Below are 13,062 nucleotides of genomic sequence, written 5' to 3'. Positions count from 1 at the left end.
AAAAAAAAAAAAAAAAAAAAATTTAAAAAAAACTTTTTTTTTTTGGGTTTTTTTTTTTAAAAAAAAGAACTTTGGGGTTGCGACTTATAGTCTGGAAAATACGGTATTTATTTCATAAATAGTGTTATTTCCTGGATTTTTTCTGTGAAAAAATCACAGAAAGGGTTGTGATTGTGCTTTCTGGAAAACAATAAATTTTTACATTTAGGCACTCCTGCAAATATCACACTTTTTCTGTTACAAACTGACTCCTGCCCCCCAGCAGAGAAAGGAAAAGTTATGTGGCCCTCACAGGAAAAAGTTTGGGGACCCCTGATGTAGTAGTTTTTGTTGAAATGAAAGGGCTGCTCATAATTTGTCAAATTTGACGGCTATCATCTTAGCAGAGGATGTTCTGTTGATGCCCAGGATTACAGTATTGCAATATTCTTTTCGGATATTGTAAAATGTCATAAACACTCTTCATACTCATCATATTTATTGGTGGTATGTATACTAGCAACTAGGGCAATGTTCCAGTGCTGTGTGAGAGAGATAAATAACTTCTTACCAAAATAAGCTAACTTTGAGGCTTCTTCATTCAGTAACACTGTCCACACTGAAGAAGTAGGACTTAGCAGGCGCAACTTCTGACTGAATGTTTGGATTTCCAAAGGGTTTCTCACCAGGATGAGATTTAGCTGAAAATGCCCAGCATTCCAACACAACCTGTGCATTCCTAATTATATTCAATGCAAATAGATATTAGCTCAAGCAGCTAAGAAGACATTTTAAACACTTTCATCTAGTTACCAGAGGAAACAAAGCTTTGTGTTGATGTTAAAAGCAGTCGGTCAGACCTTTCACTGACCACTGCTTCCCCTCTATAAGCAAGACCACCCCCCTCTGCCACTTTTCAAATGCAGGAGTCTTTCTCTTGTGCGCATGCTCCAAACCCATCTTACCATCCATTCATCTAACCTGGAATGGCATTGCCTCCTTAATCTCCTCCTTTCACATTCACCTACAATCCTCGGCCCTCCGCTTAGGGGCTCTTTCTGTTTCAACGTGTCACCCCATTCCTTCTGCTTTGATGCCAAAACTCCAGCAGATGATATACATGTCAATGGGCCAGCAGACAAAGGCCTTTTCACTCAAGATGGCCTAAATCCTCCATCGCACTGCCCCACTGAAATGCAGGTGGAGAGGACAGAAAGGCAGACTCGTGTTTTCTGGCGTTCTCTTGCCTCGGGACTGGTTTGTGTAGGTTGCGTCTCGGAGCAGTCATAAAGCCACAGTTGGACAGCTGTACAATGACACAGAACAGGGCTGGCTTGGTGCTAGGATTGTTCCTCTCTGTGCTTAACTAAAGTGCTTCCTGTTGAATGAAGGAGAGCTTTTTGAGCACTGTGGGGTAGAATGCCCATTTTGGCCTACAGCTCAATGCAAAGAAAGCAGCAGGAATCGTGAATGTGCACTAAGTGTGTGTGTCTGTCACCATGTGTGTGTGTGTGGGGGGGTATATATACACATTCTAAGAATGTTGCTTCTGTCTACAAACAAGAAAAGTGAAAAGCATGCCAAAGATGTATTTGTTTCAGGTTGAGATTAGGGGCAAAATGTCGCCCTCTGCTGGATGGTTATATAAACTGCAGCAGAGTTAAACTAAAAATCATTTGAAAGGTGCAGACCCAACTCTGTTGTAGGCTGGTCACTGTAACAAATTTTGTTGAGAGATAAATGGTCCCAGAAGTTATTGCAATACATGATAATATTGTTGTTTTGAAACCATTTTCAAGTAGTATAATGCTAATGGCATAGTAATGCAAGAACACATCCTTGAAGATCAATACACTGGAACTGGAGGTCACTTTAAATGCCCAAAGTAAATAAATAAAACAACAGGAACGGCAAACAAAATGACTTATAAAGTCTCTGTAAACAAAATCGTCCTTTAACAAAAAGGACTAGTTGAGACCAAAACGCCAAACTGAAGATTTTTGTCATCCAGTTTTAGGTAGAGAGAAAAGAGAAAAACGAAAAATTTTTCATTTCATGCAAATGAAAAATTTTAGCTCGTTTTAGCCTGTCGTGCAATTAATTAGTTTATTGCGACAACTCTAATCACAATAAACCAATTAATCGAATGATGAATTAAAATGAGCTTGATCATTACAAAAGTCCCAACAGTCATATTTGCCTGTTTTTAACTGTTTGAGCCCAACAATTCATATTTTTGAAGGGCAAGTTTGTTTACAGAGTCGTTATAATCAATTATATTTATGGTTCTGGGTTGTGTTTGTTTATTGTTTTTGATAAAAAAATTTTATTGGATATTTAAAATATATACCAGTTCCACTGTCAAATGTTCTTTAGAACATTTAAACTTACATTGAAACTTACATTGAACTTACATTGTTATGCCATTACCATCATGCCCCTTGAAAATGGTCTCCAAGCAACAATATTATCATTTATCACAGTAACTTCTGGGACTATTTGTGATTCAGTTTGTAGTCGTGTCTGGCCCGTACAGACCCATGCATTAAATTATATTATTGTTGAAAAGTCCATTTATTTCAGGAACTTTATGACATTATATAGATTATTAATTCCACACAGATGGATATTTGAAAGCTTCATTTCTGTTGAGTATGTTTTTTCTCTTACAGTTAATGAAAACATGACAATTAAAATTAGAATACCATATCAAACCAATAGAAAAATATTGTTTAGATTTTCTGCTTTATGTGTGTGTTATTTTCAAAACGTACTTTTAAACGGACAAACGAGCCTCATTTTGACGTGTGTTCTAATTTACTGAATGTGACTGTAGTCTCCTGAACCAGTGAGAGCTTGTTGAAGCATCATCTTTTGTTTATTGGAATCATCATCCTCAGACTTTGTGCTCATTATTCTCTGAAAAATTCTCCTCAGTTCCTCAGAACGTGTGCAGACGTTTTCAGGCTGCTGCCTTTCCTGGTGTTCATCATCGTCCCGTTCATGGAGTTCCTCCTTCCTGTGGCGTTGAAGCTGTTCCCCAACATGCTGCCTTCCACCTTTGAAACCCAGTCAAAGAAGGTAACCAGAGCTGTAGTCTAAAATGGTTCTTCTGAAGCCATTTTAGCATTTGCTGTTGTAGATTCTCTGAAGGAAATCAAACCAGGATTCAGATACTTTTCCAGTTGGGTTTTAAACATTCAGTCAATATTTTTTTTTAGCAAAATGTAGTGGCTGATGCTGTAAGGTGGTTGCATGCATTCACCACATGCATTTTCAGTCATTTGGCATTTCTTTGCTGAAAAGGGGAAAAATGTAAGTAAAAGTAAGTTAAATCTTTTCTCGTGTTTTTAGGAGGAGAGGTTGAAGAAGGAGCTCAGAGTCAAACTGGAGATGGCCAAGTTCTTACAGGACACCATCGAGGAAATTGCACTGAGGAACAAGGCTGCCCAGGGCAATGTGACCGAGGAGTTCTCCACTTTCTTCCAAAAGGTTGGTGTTGGTGAGAAATGACCAAAAGGCTTTAGGTGCCTCTCTTCAGGTTGAAACAACACATTGTCTGTGTATGTCTAGACGTGTTAACGTCACTTGACCATTACGTCATATTAAGACTACAGAATTCTGTGTGTAATGGGACTCTCTCTGCAGATCCGGAACTCTGGAGAGCGTCCCAGTAACGAGCAGATCATAAAGTTCTCCAAACTGTTTGAGGACGAGCTGACTCTGGACAACCTGACCCGACCTCAACTGGTGGCTCTCTGCCGACTCCTGGAGCTCCAGTCCATTGGAACCAATAACTTCCTGCGTTTTCAGCTCATCATGAAGCTGAGGGCCATCCATGCTGATGACAAGGTATGAAGGGTTCAGCTCCACTTGATGTGTGATGTTCTCCCATTGGGGGCGATGCTCTTATGACCCATTTATCTCTATTCTCCAGCTAATAGCAGAAGAAGGGATAGAGAGTATGAGCGTGACTGAAGTGCAGTCGGCCTGTCGCGTTAGAGGGATGAGATCTCTAGGAGTCACAGAGGAACGACTGAGGGAGCAACTCAGCCAGGTAGTAGAAACGACGAGTTAACTCTTCTGTCTTTTGTCTTGGCTCGGACTGAATTAGTGAAAGAGCAGGTTTATGGAGCTCTAGGAACACTTCAAGGGATTAAAGCAGAGGGGTCCACATATTTTGGCAGGTGTGCCAAAATAGTGAAGTCACAATATTCATTTGTAATTTCTAAAGTAACAAAAACACACACATTTTTTATACTTCTCAACAATCAACTAAGCATCCAATAATTCTAATTAAACAAGTCAAGAAGTCAATTTTTTTGTAGGAAAGCAAACTTTAAATCTTTAAGAAATTAAGAAAAGAACAAACCCAAATTCCTTTTGGTACAGATGAATAAAATAAAGAAAAACATTCTGCCTAACAATTTTGTTTCCCTTTATACATAATGGTTTATTATTATTAATTGATTTTTTTAATTTTTATTTCTTTCGTCCACTAACACGTCAGATACCTAAAGGACTACATTCTACTTTTTTCTTTTTTTTTGCACATTTCGTTTTGTTTATACGTGTGCTCACTGAATCTTCCATCCATTTTCTAACACCCTTGTCCCTTAGTGGGGTCAGGATGGTTGCTGGTGTCTATCTCCAGCTAACGTTCCGGGCGAGAGGCAGGGTCACCCTGGACAGGTCGCCAGTCTGTCGCAGGGCAACACAGAGACACACAACCATGCACACACTCACACCTAGGGGCAATTTAGACAGACCAATTAACCTAACAGTCATGTTTTTGGACTGTGGGAGGAAACCGGAGTACCAGGAGAGAACCCACGCATGCACAGGGAGAACATGCAAACTCCATGCAGAAAGACCAGGCCGGGAATCGAACCCAGAACCTTCTTGCTGCAAGGCAACAGCTCTACCAACTGCGCCACTGTGCAGCCCTCACTGAATCTTAACACCTGTATTTGATTGGTATATATCACAATAATAAAAAAAGACAATAAGATAATAATCAAATAAGAATGCTTGTATGCATATCTAGGAAAGAGAATTGGTCTGAGCACACAGACTTGTGGGACTCCACAAGTAACCTTTTTCTTCAAGGTAGATGAGGAAGTGGGTCAGCTTCTTCTGCTTGTTTTTTTGCATGTTTTTTTGCAGTGGTTGGACCTGCATCTGAACCAGCAGATCCCCACGTCTCTGCTGCTGCTGTCCCGAGCCATGTTCCTCCCTGACACTCTGTCTCCAGCGGATCAGCTCAAAACTACGCTGCAAACCCTTCCTGAGATGGTGGTATGTTCGCTGGAATGAATGGTGCAAAAAAAAAAAAAAAAAAAACCCCGAAAAGTACCTCTACCCAGTTTAACTGTGGATACAGGCCTCGCAAGTTTAGTCGATTTAATTTGCTCTAAGTTAAGTTAACCAAGCACGTTTATTTTTTTCTCTTTAGACCAAAGAGGCCCAGGTGAAGGTGGCTGAAATTGAGCTCTCCAAAGTGGACAATAAGACCAAACTAGAGACGATGCTGCAGGAGGAGGCAGCAATACGCCAAGACTCCAAGGATCGGGAGATGGAGAGGCTGGCTGATGCTGCAGAGAAGGCTGCTAGGGTATGTGTGTGTTTGTGTGCGCGTTCAAGTGTGTGTAAACCCCAAACTTTTGACATAAATCATACAGTTCAAAGTCAGTGCTACCAAATACTGAGGAAATGCATGCAGACTTCTGATTTGGAGATATTAGTAAATAAACCTCAGACATTTTCTCTTATTACTGTGGCATTTAGCAAACAATTTTAGTAATTCTAACTGACCTAAAACAAGAGAACCGTGGTCCCATTTTAAAAAACAACAAACAAACAAAAAATGTTTGTTTGTTTGTTTCTTAACAGACAGTTTGGGGGGATTTTTTAACTTCATTAATTGGGATTTATCATGACAAGAAATGTATCACAATAAAAGATAAAAGATACAAAAAATGCCCTCCCCTAATTCAGGCTCTGTCCAAGGCAAAGTTGCTTTTCACTTCAGGTTTTGGAGTTGCTATAACACAGGTGTCAAACTGAAGGCCCGGGGCCAAATCTGGCCCGCGGTAGTTTTTTATGTGGCTCTACAGACTCCAAATTACATCAGTAAGTCTGCAAATTTCACACAAAATCAACAAAATTACATATATTTTTCTAATTTTACTACAAATTTCCTCAAAATTGGTTGAAAACATTGGATTGAAGCGAATGCTGTCTCAGCCTTCAAGTTATAGTCAAGTTATAACTGGCATGGGGAGTAATAAGAAGTCACATTGAACATCACAGCACAAATATCATAAAAATTTCTTATAAACATTTCTAAATTGGCACCACAAAATCTGTAATTTTGATTGCAAAAAAACCTCACTAAAATAAATCACAAAATGCTGGAGGAACAGGTATTTATTGATATTTTGACAGTTTAATTAGCTTTGTCAATATATTCTGGCACAATTGGCCCTTTAAGACCATTCAGATTTGATATGGCCCATTAGCATTACAGATCTTAGCAATTATGGAGAAATCCACTTTTAACAAAAATCTAACATCATATTTATTTACATTATTATTATTACAGTTGATCAAAAAGTAATTTCAGTGTGCTTCCGCTGGACTAATCTGTTTAACTTTCACATTTGTTTTTGTTCGACTGGCCTCTTTTGCATGTTTGACTGTGTATTGTCCTGCAGGAGGACGAGTTGGAGCTGGAAGTCAACGGTGCGAAGCACAGCGATGCAGAGCCTGCGTTGCTACAGGCTACCAGAGCAGCTCAGTCAGAGACTCTGAGGGACACGGCTCCTGTTATCGAGGGAAGCAAGGTAATATCATGAAGTAGTAAATTAGTTGCTGTAGCTGCGTTTCCACCACAAACACACCTTTGATAATATTCTGCTAATGTAAAAAAACGTAAAATTTCCTCATTGTGGTGTTTGCATTAAATAAGAAATGAAATGAGTGACACGTGAATAAGCTTGTTGATGCGATAAGGCATTAAAAATCATAATCATAAAGATAAAACAATATTTTCTCCCCAAATAAATTGGCCTTCAGTATTTGGGGTGTGGACTTCATTTAATTCTGACTCTCTGTTCAGATGGAAAGCTTTTCTCTCTTACTTGTTGATCTTTTTGTTTCCTCCCATCAGTATGAGCACTGGCACACGTTTCTACGTATTCAGGTTAGGTTTAATGTTGCTCCCCCACAGCTGATGGATGTAGTGTTTGGGTTTCCTTAATGAAATGTTAAACTTTATTTGTTGTTCTGTTCAGCACTCCTGTATTTGAGCCCTCCCGTTCCATTCATCTTGTGACTTTCCAGCTTTCATCTATAGATTTTCTTCCCTCATGTGAGAATGTAATGACCCAGAGTCCCCTCTTGACGTCCTCCTGCTTTTTGATCTCTTTTGGCTTCACAGTAAATGTTATTTTAATAGATTGTACTTGTACAGCGACTGTGGACCTTTTCACATGTTGTCAGATTACAGCCATTTTCCCCTGTAAGTACAGCCACAAATCCTTCAAGGTAATAGTTTTTCTACTGGTCAGAGTTCAGGACCCACCATCATGTTTTTTTTTTTTAAAAGTACTTAAGTCAGTTTTTTCAGTTCACTTATTCAGGCATTAATTAATCAGAAGACTGATCTAACAATTAGAGTAATCACTTAAAAATATTTTTAGCACACTGTATGCATGCAAATGTTTTAAAAACTCACTATGAAGCTGAAGCTATGACCAAAAAACAAACAAACAAACAAACAAACATACAATCATACAATCACTTTATTGTGTACACTGGTTGTAAATATACATCAATCGTATCTGTGAAATATGACAGAAATAGGCTGCAATTGTTATTTCTAAAGTAGATCTTCAGTTTTAATGACATCCACTTGCAGTATATCATTTCTTTTGCTGTTCTTTGATTGTTTCTTCTTGTTCCAGGATGAGGAGATAACCAAAGAAGAGATTGACCTTCTGAGTGACGCCTGCTCTAAGCTGAAGGAGCAGAAGAAGCTGCTGACTCTGGAGAAAGAGGAACTGGAGGAGCTGAAGGATGACGTCCAGGAGTACAACGAGGTGCTTTTACGCTCAGACTGTATTCATGTTCACTTCAGTTGTTTCACTTAAAACAAACAAACAAAACATATTTTTGTCAATACATAAATGCACAGAATCATTTTAATCCTTCTGTGTGTCTCCAGGATCTGGAGGAGATCAAAAAGGAATTTTCCAAGAACGGTCAGGAGAGGGCCTTGGAAGAATCGAAGGCCAGCAAGCGTTTGTCTAAGAGAGTCACACGCATGATCGGTCGCATTGATAAAATCATTGTGGAGCTGGAGAAGGACAAAGTCATGCTGGACGGGCAGGCGGACAGCGGAACCACTGTGCCTGTTGGGTAAGAGTCACATTTACTCCACATCCCTTTTCTTTTACCCACATTTTTTCCCGCAGCTTTCTCATTAATCATTAACAAATCTCTTCATTATCATCAGCCTCCACATAAGGTGCTTTTTGACTGCAGGTATCACGATAGTTTTCAGGAGTCATTATAGGTACCAAAAACTACAACCTTAACAACTGGGTGGAGGTTGCTAAGCATTTGTACGGATCACATTCCCAGCATCCCCTTACACAAAAGAAGAACTTTGGATTTTTGTTTACAAACAAAAAACTTAAACCTAGTCGTTCATATTGAAAATGTCAGCCTGTTGCGGTGAATACATTCAAATTTATCATTAGAATTACTTGACCTTCCTGGAAATATTAGAAAAACAAATCAAGTCACTTAATTTCAGCTAACCTGAGTAAATAAATGGTTGTGGAAGTAGCGTTAAATTATTTTACATTTAATTACAACATATTACAATCACAACTTGCGAAGCACTGATTGTAGTTTTCTGGCCGATCACAGATCTTTAAACAGCTGATTCCAGTTTAGGCCGATATTTATTTATTTGTTTGTTTGTCTGAAAAGCCAATAGATAGCGACGTTGTGTGTCTGTATTTTATGCTCCTGTTAGAATATATAGAAATAATTATTTTAAAAAATGTGAACTTTACTAATTTCTCCTAAAATTTGTCAAGTAACCACAGTATTCATTTAGAAACACCAGGTAGTACCAGAACTCAGGAAGTGTGACAAGTAACCTTTTTTGGTAACACTTTATTTGAAGGGGGTTGAATAAGACTGACATGACACTTTCATGAACATGACATAACACCTGTCATGAACATGAATAAGCCTTCATGAATATTTATGACTGTTGTCATCTTTTAATACAAAGTTGACATTATTCAAAATGTCTTTGTTATGACAACTTGACATTAACCAAGAAATCATTAGTTTAAACTTTACCTTTAATAACATAAAGTTACCTAATTTTTAAAGTGCAATCAGTAATACTTTTATAACAAATTTATATCAGTAATGATTTCTTGGTTAATGTCAAGTTGTCATAACAAAGACATTTTAAATAATGTCAACTTTGTATTAAAAGTGTCATAATTTACCAAATGAAACTTTATGACAACAGTCATAAATATTCATGAAGGCTTATTGATGTTCATGACAGGTGTTATGTTTATGAAAGTGTCATGTCAGTCTTATTCAACCCCCTTCAAATAAAGTGTTACCCCTTTTTTCCCTGTCATGATCAGCAAAAATAATTGGAAATTTATTGCAATATTTCTGAAATATTAGTAGTGATTTCTTTAGCTTTGAAACAACAGCCATCTGTATTTGAAACAATCTGAGATTAATGCTGATTCATTTGGCGGCTGGGATCTTTGCTCCTCAGATCAGTAAGGCTGCTTTAATGACCAAATTTGAACTTTGCGTGTTGTAAACAATAAAAGTGATTCATACATTGTCAGTGGCCATAATTCACATAAACAGCCTGTTTCCTGAGCCCACAGTCAAAACGCACCTTCTCTTATCAGTACATTTCTTGTAAAATGGTGGTGGAGATAAAATATAAAATCAATCAATTAAAGAATGTCATGTCCGATCGAAACACCAAATCCAGACCTCTAATTGATTTCAAATTTTGCAGATTATTCTTCACTAAGTATAGCGATGCCATGAGGTAAGGTGAACAGTGTCAAACCATTGCTGCATGTCAGACTCTGACGTTGCATCATGGTTTTTCTCATGCTGAAATAGTTCTGCAGAGAATCTGTCTTCAGTCCCGTTCCTAACCTCAGAACCTCAACAGAATTCAGCCAGCAGGTTGCTGTGTTTGGAATAGGCTCAACAGCTCTGGTCTGTTGATTAATACTTTCAAACTTGATGCTTGATTTGTAAAATTCAAAAAGTCAAAAATGTTTGTCCAAAAAGCATGAAAGTTTCTGCATATCGTAGTTCCTTTATGCAGCGAGGCTACGCTAACATCTGACTGAAACCATTTAAAGCAGCACATCAGGCTAAAAAGAATATTTACAGCAGCATGTTGTGCATTTTATTTCAGCATGGGTTCAATTACTTACCCAATCTGCTTGCGTCATCAACAAACCCCCTGAATTGGTTGGATCGGCGTAATCTGGGTGACCAGAACGAATGCAGCCCATTGATTTGGGAGCTCTCCACCATATTTTACACCGTGCCAAAGTCGGTAACTGTTTCCTGTATACAGTCTGTTCTACACCTTCAGGGAGAACCTGATCGGCATCGACGAGCTCATCAACGTCATGCGGCAGATCCAGAACATTCCAGAGGAGAAGCTGCAGAGGATCGCAAAAGCCCTGGACGACAACAAGGACGGAAAGATCGACATCGACGACGTCATCAAAGTACGTTGAACACTGCGTCTTTAACACAGCATACGGTGCCTTGTAAAAGTGTTCATGCCCCATACTAATTCTGACACGTTACAGCCGCAAACGTTTTTGCATGTTACTTGGATTTTATGTGCTAATGTGCTAATAGCAGAGCTAATGTTTTGTTTAACTTTGAAAACATTTAGCTCACTTATCTCCTGAATTCATTTTTGAGATCAATTCTAAAGCACTTATTTACTTGCCTGTTGTGCAAACTGTCAGACACCTGTGTTGAAATGTTCTGAATTATTATTCAGGAATTTAGATGTTTATATACATGCTCTTATTTTGAAGTGGGTAAAGTTTACGCAGCAGTTCTGTTTCCTCTCTTCACCTTCTCATTTAAAAGAAGAAACATACAGGAACAAAAAACACAGACAGTAAAGAACAAGATATTGACATAACTGAAATATCTAAGGACATTAACCTATAAATTATAATATCAAAAGCTAATGCTCAAAGGTAGCAGCCCTTAAAGGGAAGATATCTTTTGAGTATCTAATGCTGTAGCAGAACTAATGTTTATGATTAGAGGTTTAGGGTTAGGACAACTAACTTTTTTGTTAACGGTGCCAAATATTGCATTTTATTTTATCTTTATGGCTCACTTAGTTTCTCCTAAGCTAATTTACTTAGTTTGTAAACTTTAAGTTGAATAAAATTCAACATCTGGGTTTAAATTTTCTTAAAAATTCTTCAAGAAGTTAGACGTTTATGTTCATGCTCTCATTTAGGTGAAGCCCATTGATGCACCAGTTCAAAATTAAATTGGTGCTGGAAATTTGTAGTCTTTCAAGGACAGATGTAATTTGAATTGAAGTTAGCACTTTAGCATTAGCCTCTGCTAAATACCATATGGGTAGAGCTCTTTAGTGACAACAGAACTAACATTTATGATTAGTGCTTCAGGGTTAGTTTTTGTGTTTTTCAGCACTCAAAAAACCAGAAAGCACATTTCTTTGTCTAACCGATGTTCTTCCGGGCCATGTTTTGTTCAGATGGTGGAACTGATCGACAAGGAAGACATCGACATCTCTACTTCGCAGCTGGCTGACATCATGGTCATGCTGCATAAGGAAGAGAAGCTGATCGAGAAGGAGAAGGCCAAAGACAAAGCTGAGAAGGAGCAGGCAGCCAAACTCAACAGCTAACTCATCTTCCCTCAAAGACACAGAGAGCATTTGTAAAAAAAAAAAAAAAAAAAAAAAAAAAAACCACAGATTAGCTTAGTCTGCTACCGGCTCTCAGAATACTTCGGACATCAAGTCAGTGGAGAATTACAAGGTAACAGCTGCCATGTGGAAATAACTGCTTAACGAAAAAAATCAATAAAAAGGCCTCCTTCCTCTTCAATGCACAAAATTAATTTGAAAGCTATTATGTAAAACCTTTTGGAGTGATTCTATGTATTTTGTGGATACTTGAGTTTATGTAATTTTAGCTAATTTATTGATACAGGGAACAGGGTGACATGGAACCATGGTTGCTTTACGAACTAAAAGCTTTGAGGAGAAATTTGATCATATTAGTGGGTGTGATATTTAGAGTGTGGGGTGAAACATCTTGCCTTTCATTTCAATCATGTCATCTCACACAAATGACATCCATTCTGAACTTGCACAGTAAACAGTATATTCATTATTGTCATTCCACTAAGTTTTTTTTAAATTTATTTTCACCCACCATCCAATATCATATACTTCCTTTCTCTTTTTCTCATTTGTGTTTGTTCTGGTTGGTCGGTACCGTTAGTGGCTGCTACCAAAGACATTATTAGACACAAAGCTCAGATTGTGAATGAAACTGGCATAATTACATTTTGAAAGTGCTTTACATTAGTTTATTCTGGGAATGAAAGCAGATTTAGATTCATTCCAGTTAGTATGGAGCTTCTCGGATGGTATCAGTTACTTACTGTGGTATACATAAATGTTACAACATTTATACCTCTAGCAGCTCTAACTTGCTGGGGACATTGATTCTCTGGGCGTCTCCTCAGGGGTCTTGTGCTGTAACATCGATTGCTAGTGGATCTTTCTTGATCTGACCGTTTCTTGTGCATTCTGTAGAAGCACTGTCGGATTGAGACTGCAGTTTGTAGGCCGTGTTGGTGCTTTACACTCTCTGTCTAGGCATGGGTCAGTTACTGTGTATCAAAGTATCCTGATGTTGGAAAAAGTGATGACTTGAACACCAAAACAACACACCATCCTATTGTTTCTGTGCTCTAAAGCTCTCATAC

At 38.2% G+C, this 13,062-nt stretch overlaps 1 protein-coding gene across 9 annotated transcripts in view; it reads left to right on the top strand.

Moving 5' to 3' along the window:
• letm1 (leucine zipper-EF-hand containing transmembrane protein 1) overlaps positions 1 to 12,467 on the top strand; it is a 24,581-nt gene extending 12,114 nt beyond the window's left edge. For 2 of the 9 annotated variants that reach the window (XM_015040605.1, XM_015040604.1), the window contains exons 4-16: positions 2,917 to 3,060; positions 3,334 to 3,471; positions 3,628 to 3,831; positions 3,917 to 4,036; positions 5,146 to 5,277; positions 5,435 to 5,593; positions 6,696 to 6,824; positions 7,151 to 7,183; positions 7,947 to 8,081; positions 8,207 to 8,400; positions 10,058 to 10,090; positions 10,637 to 10,793; positions 11,819 to 12,467. In XM_015040605.1, the coding sequence (XP_014896091.1) occupies positions 2,917 to 3,060; positions 3,334 to 3,471; positions 3,628 to 3,831; positions 3,917 to 4,036; positions 5,146 to 5,277; positions 5,435 to 5,593; positions 6,696 to 6,824; positions 7,151 to 7,183; positions 7,947 to 8,081; positions 8,207 to 8,400; positions 10,058 to 10,090; positions 10,637 to 10,793; positions 11,819 to 11,971 (1,731 nt within the window). In that variant the 3' untranslated portion in view covers positions 11,972 to 12,467. The remainder of the gene's footprint in view (positions 1 to 2,916; positions 3,061 to 3,333; positions 3,472 to 3,627; positions 3,832 to 3,916; positions 4,037 to 5,145; positions 5,278 to 5,434; positions 5,594 to 6,695; positions 6,825 to 7,150; positions 7,184 to 7,946; positions 8,082 to 8,206; positions 8,401 to 10,057; positions 10,091 to 10,636; positions 10,794 to 11,818) is intronic. The other 7 variants (XM_015040613.1, XM_015040612.1, XM_015040606.1 and 4 more) reach the window with 6 other exon arrangements.
• The last annotated feature ends 595 nt before the right edge of the window (positions 12,468 to 13,062 follow it).

Source organism: Poecilia latipinna, unplaced genomic scaffold (genome assembly GCF_001443285.1).
Source record: "Poecilia latipinna isolate Pla-1442-1.1 unplaced genomic scaffold, P_latipinna-1.0 Scaffold519, whole genome shotgun sequence".
Taxonomy (NCBI): domain Eukaryota; kingdom Metazoa; phylum Chordata; class Actinopteri; order Cyprinodontiformes; family Poeciliidae; genus Poecilia; species Poecilia latipinna.
Note: the sequence above shows the minus strand (reverse complement) of the source record. Positions and strands in the feature narration are given on the sequence as shown.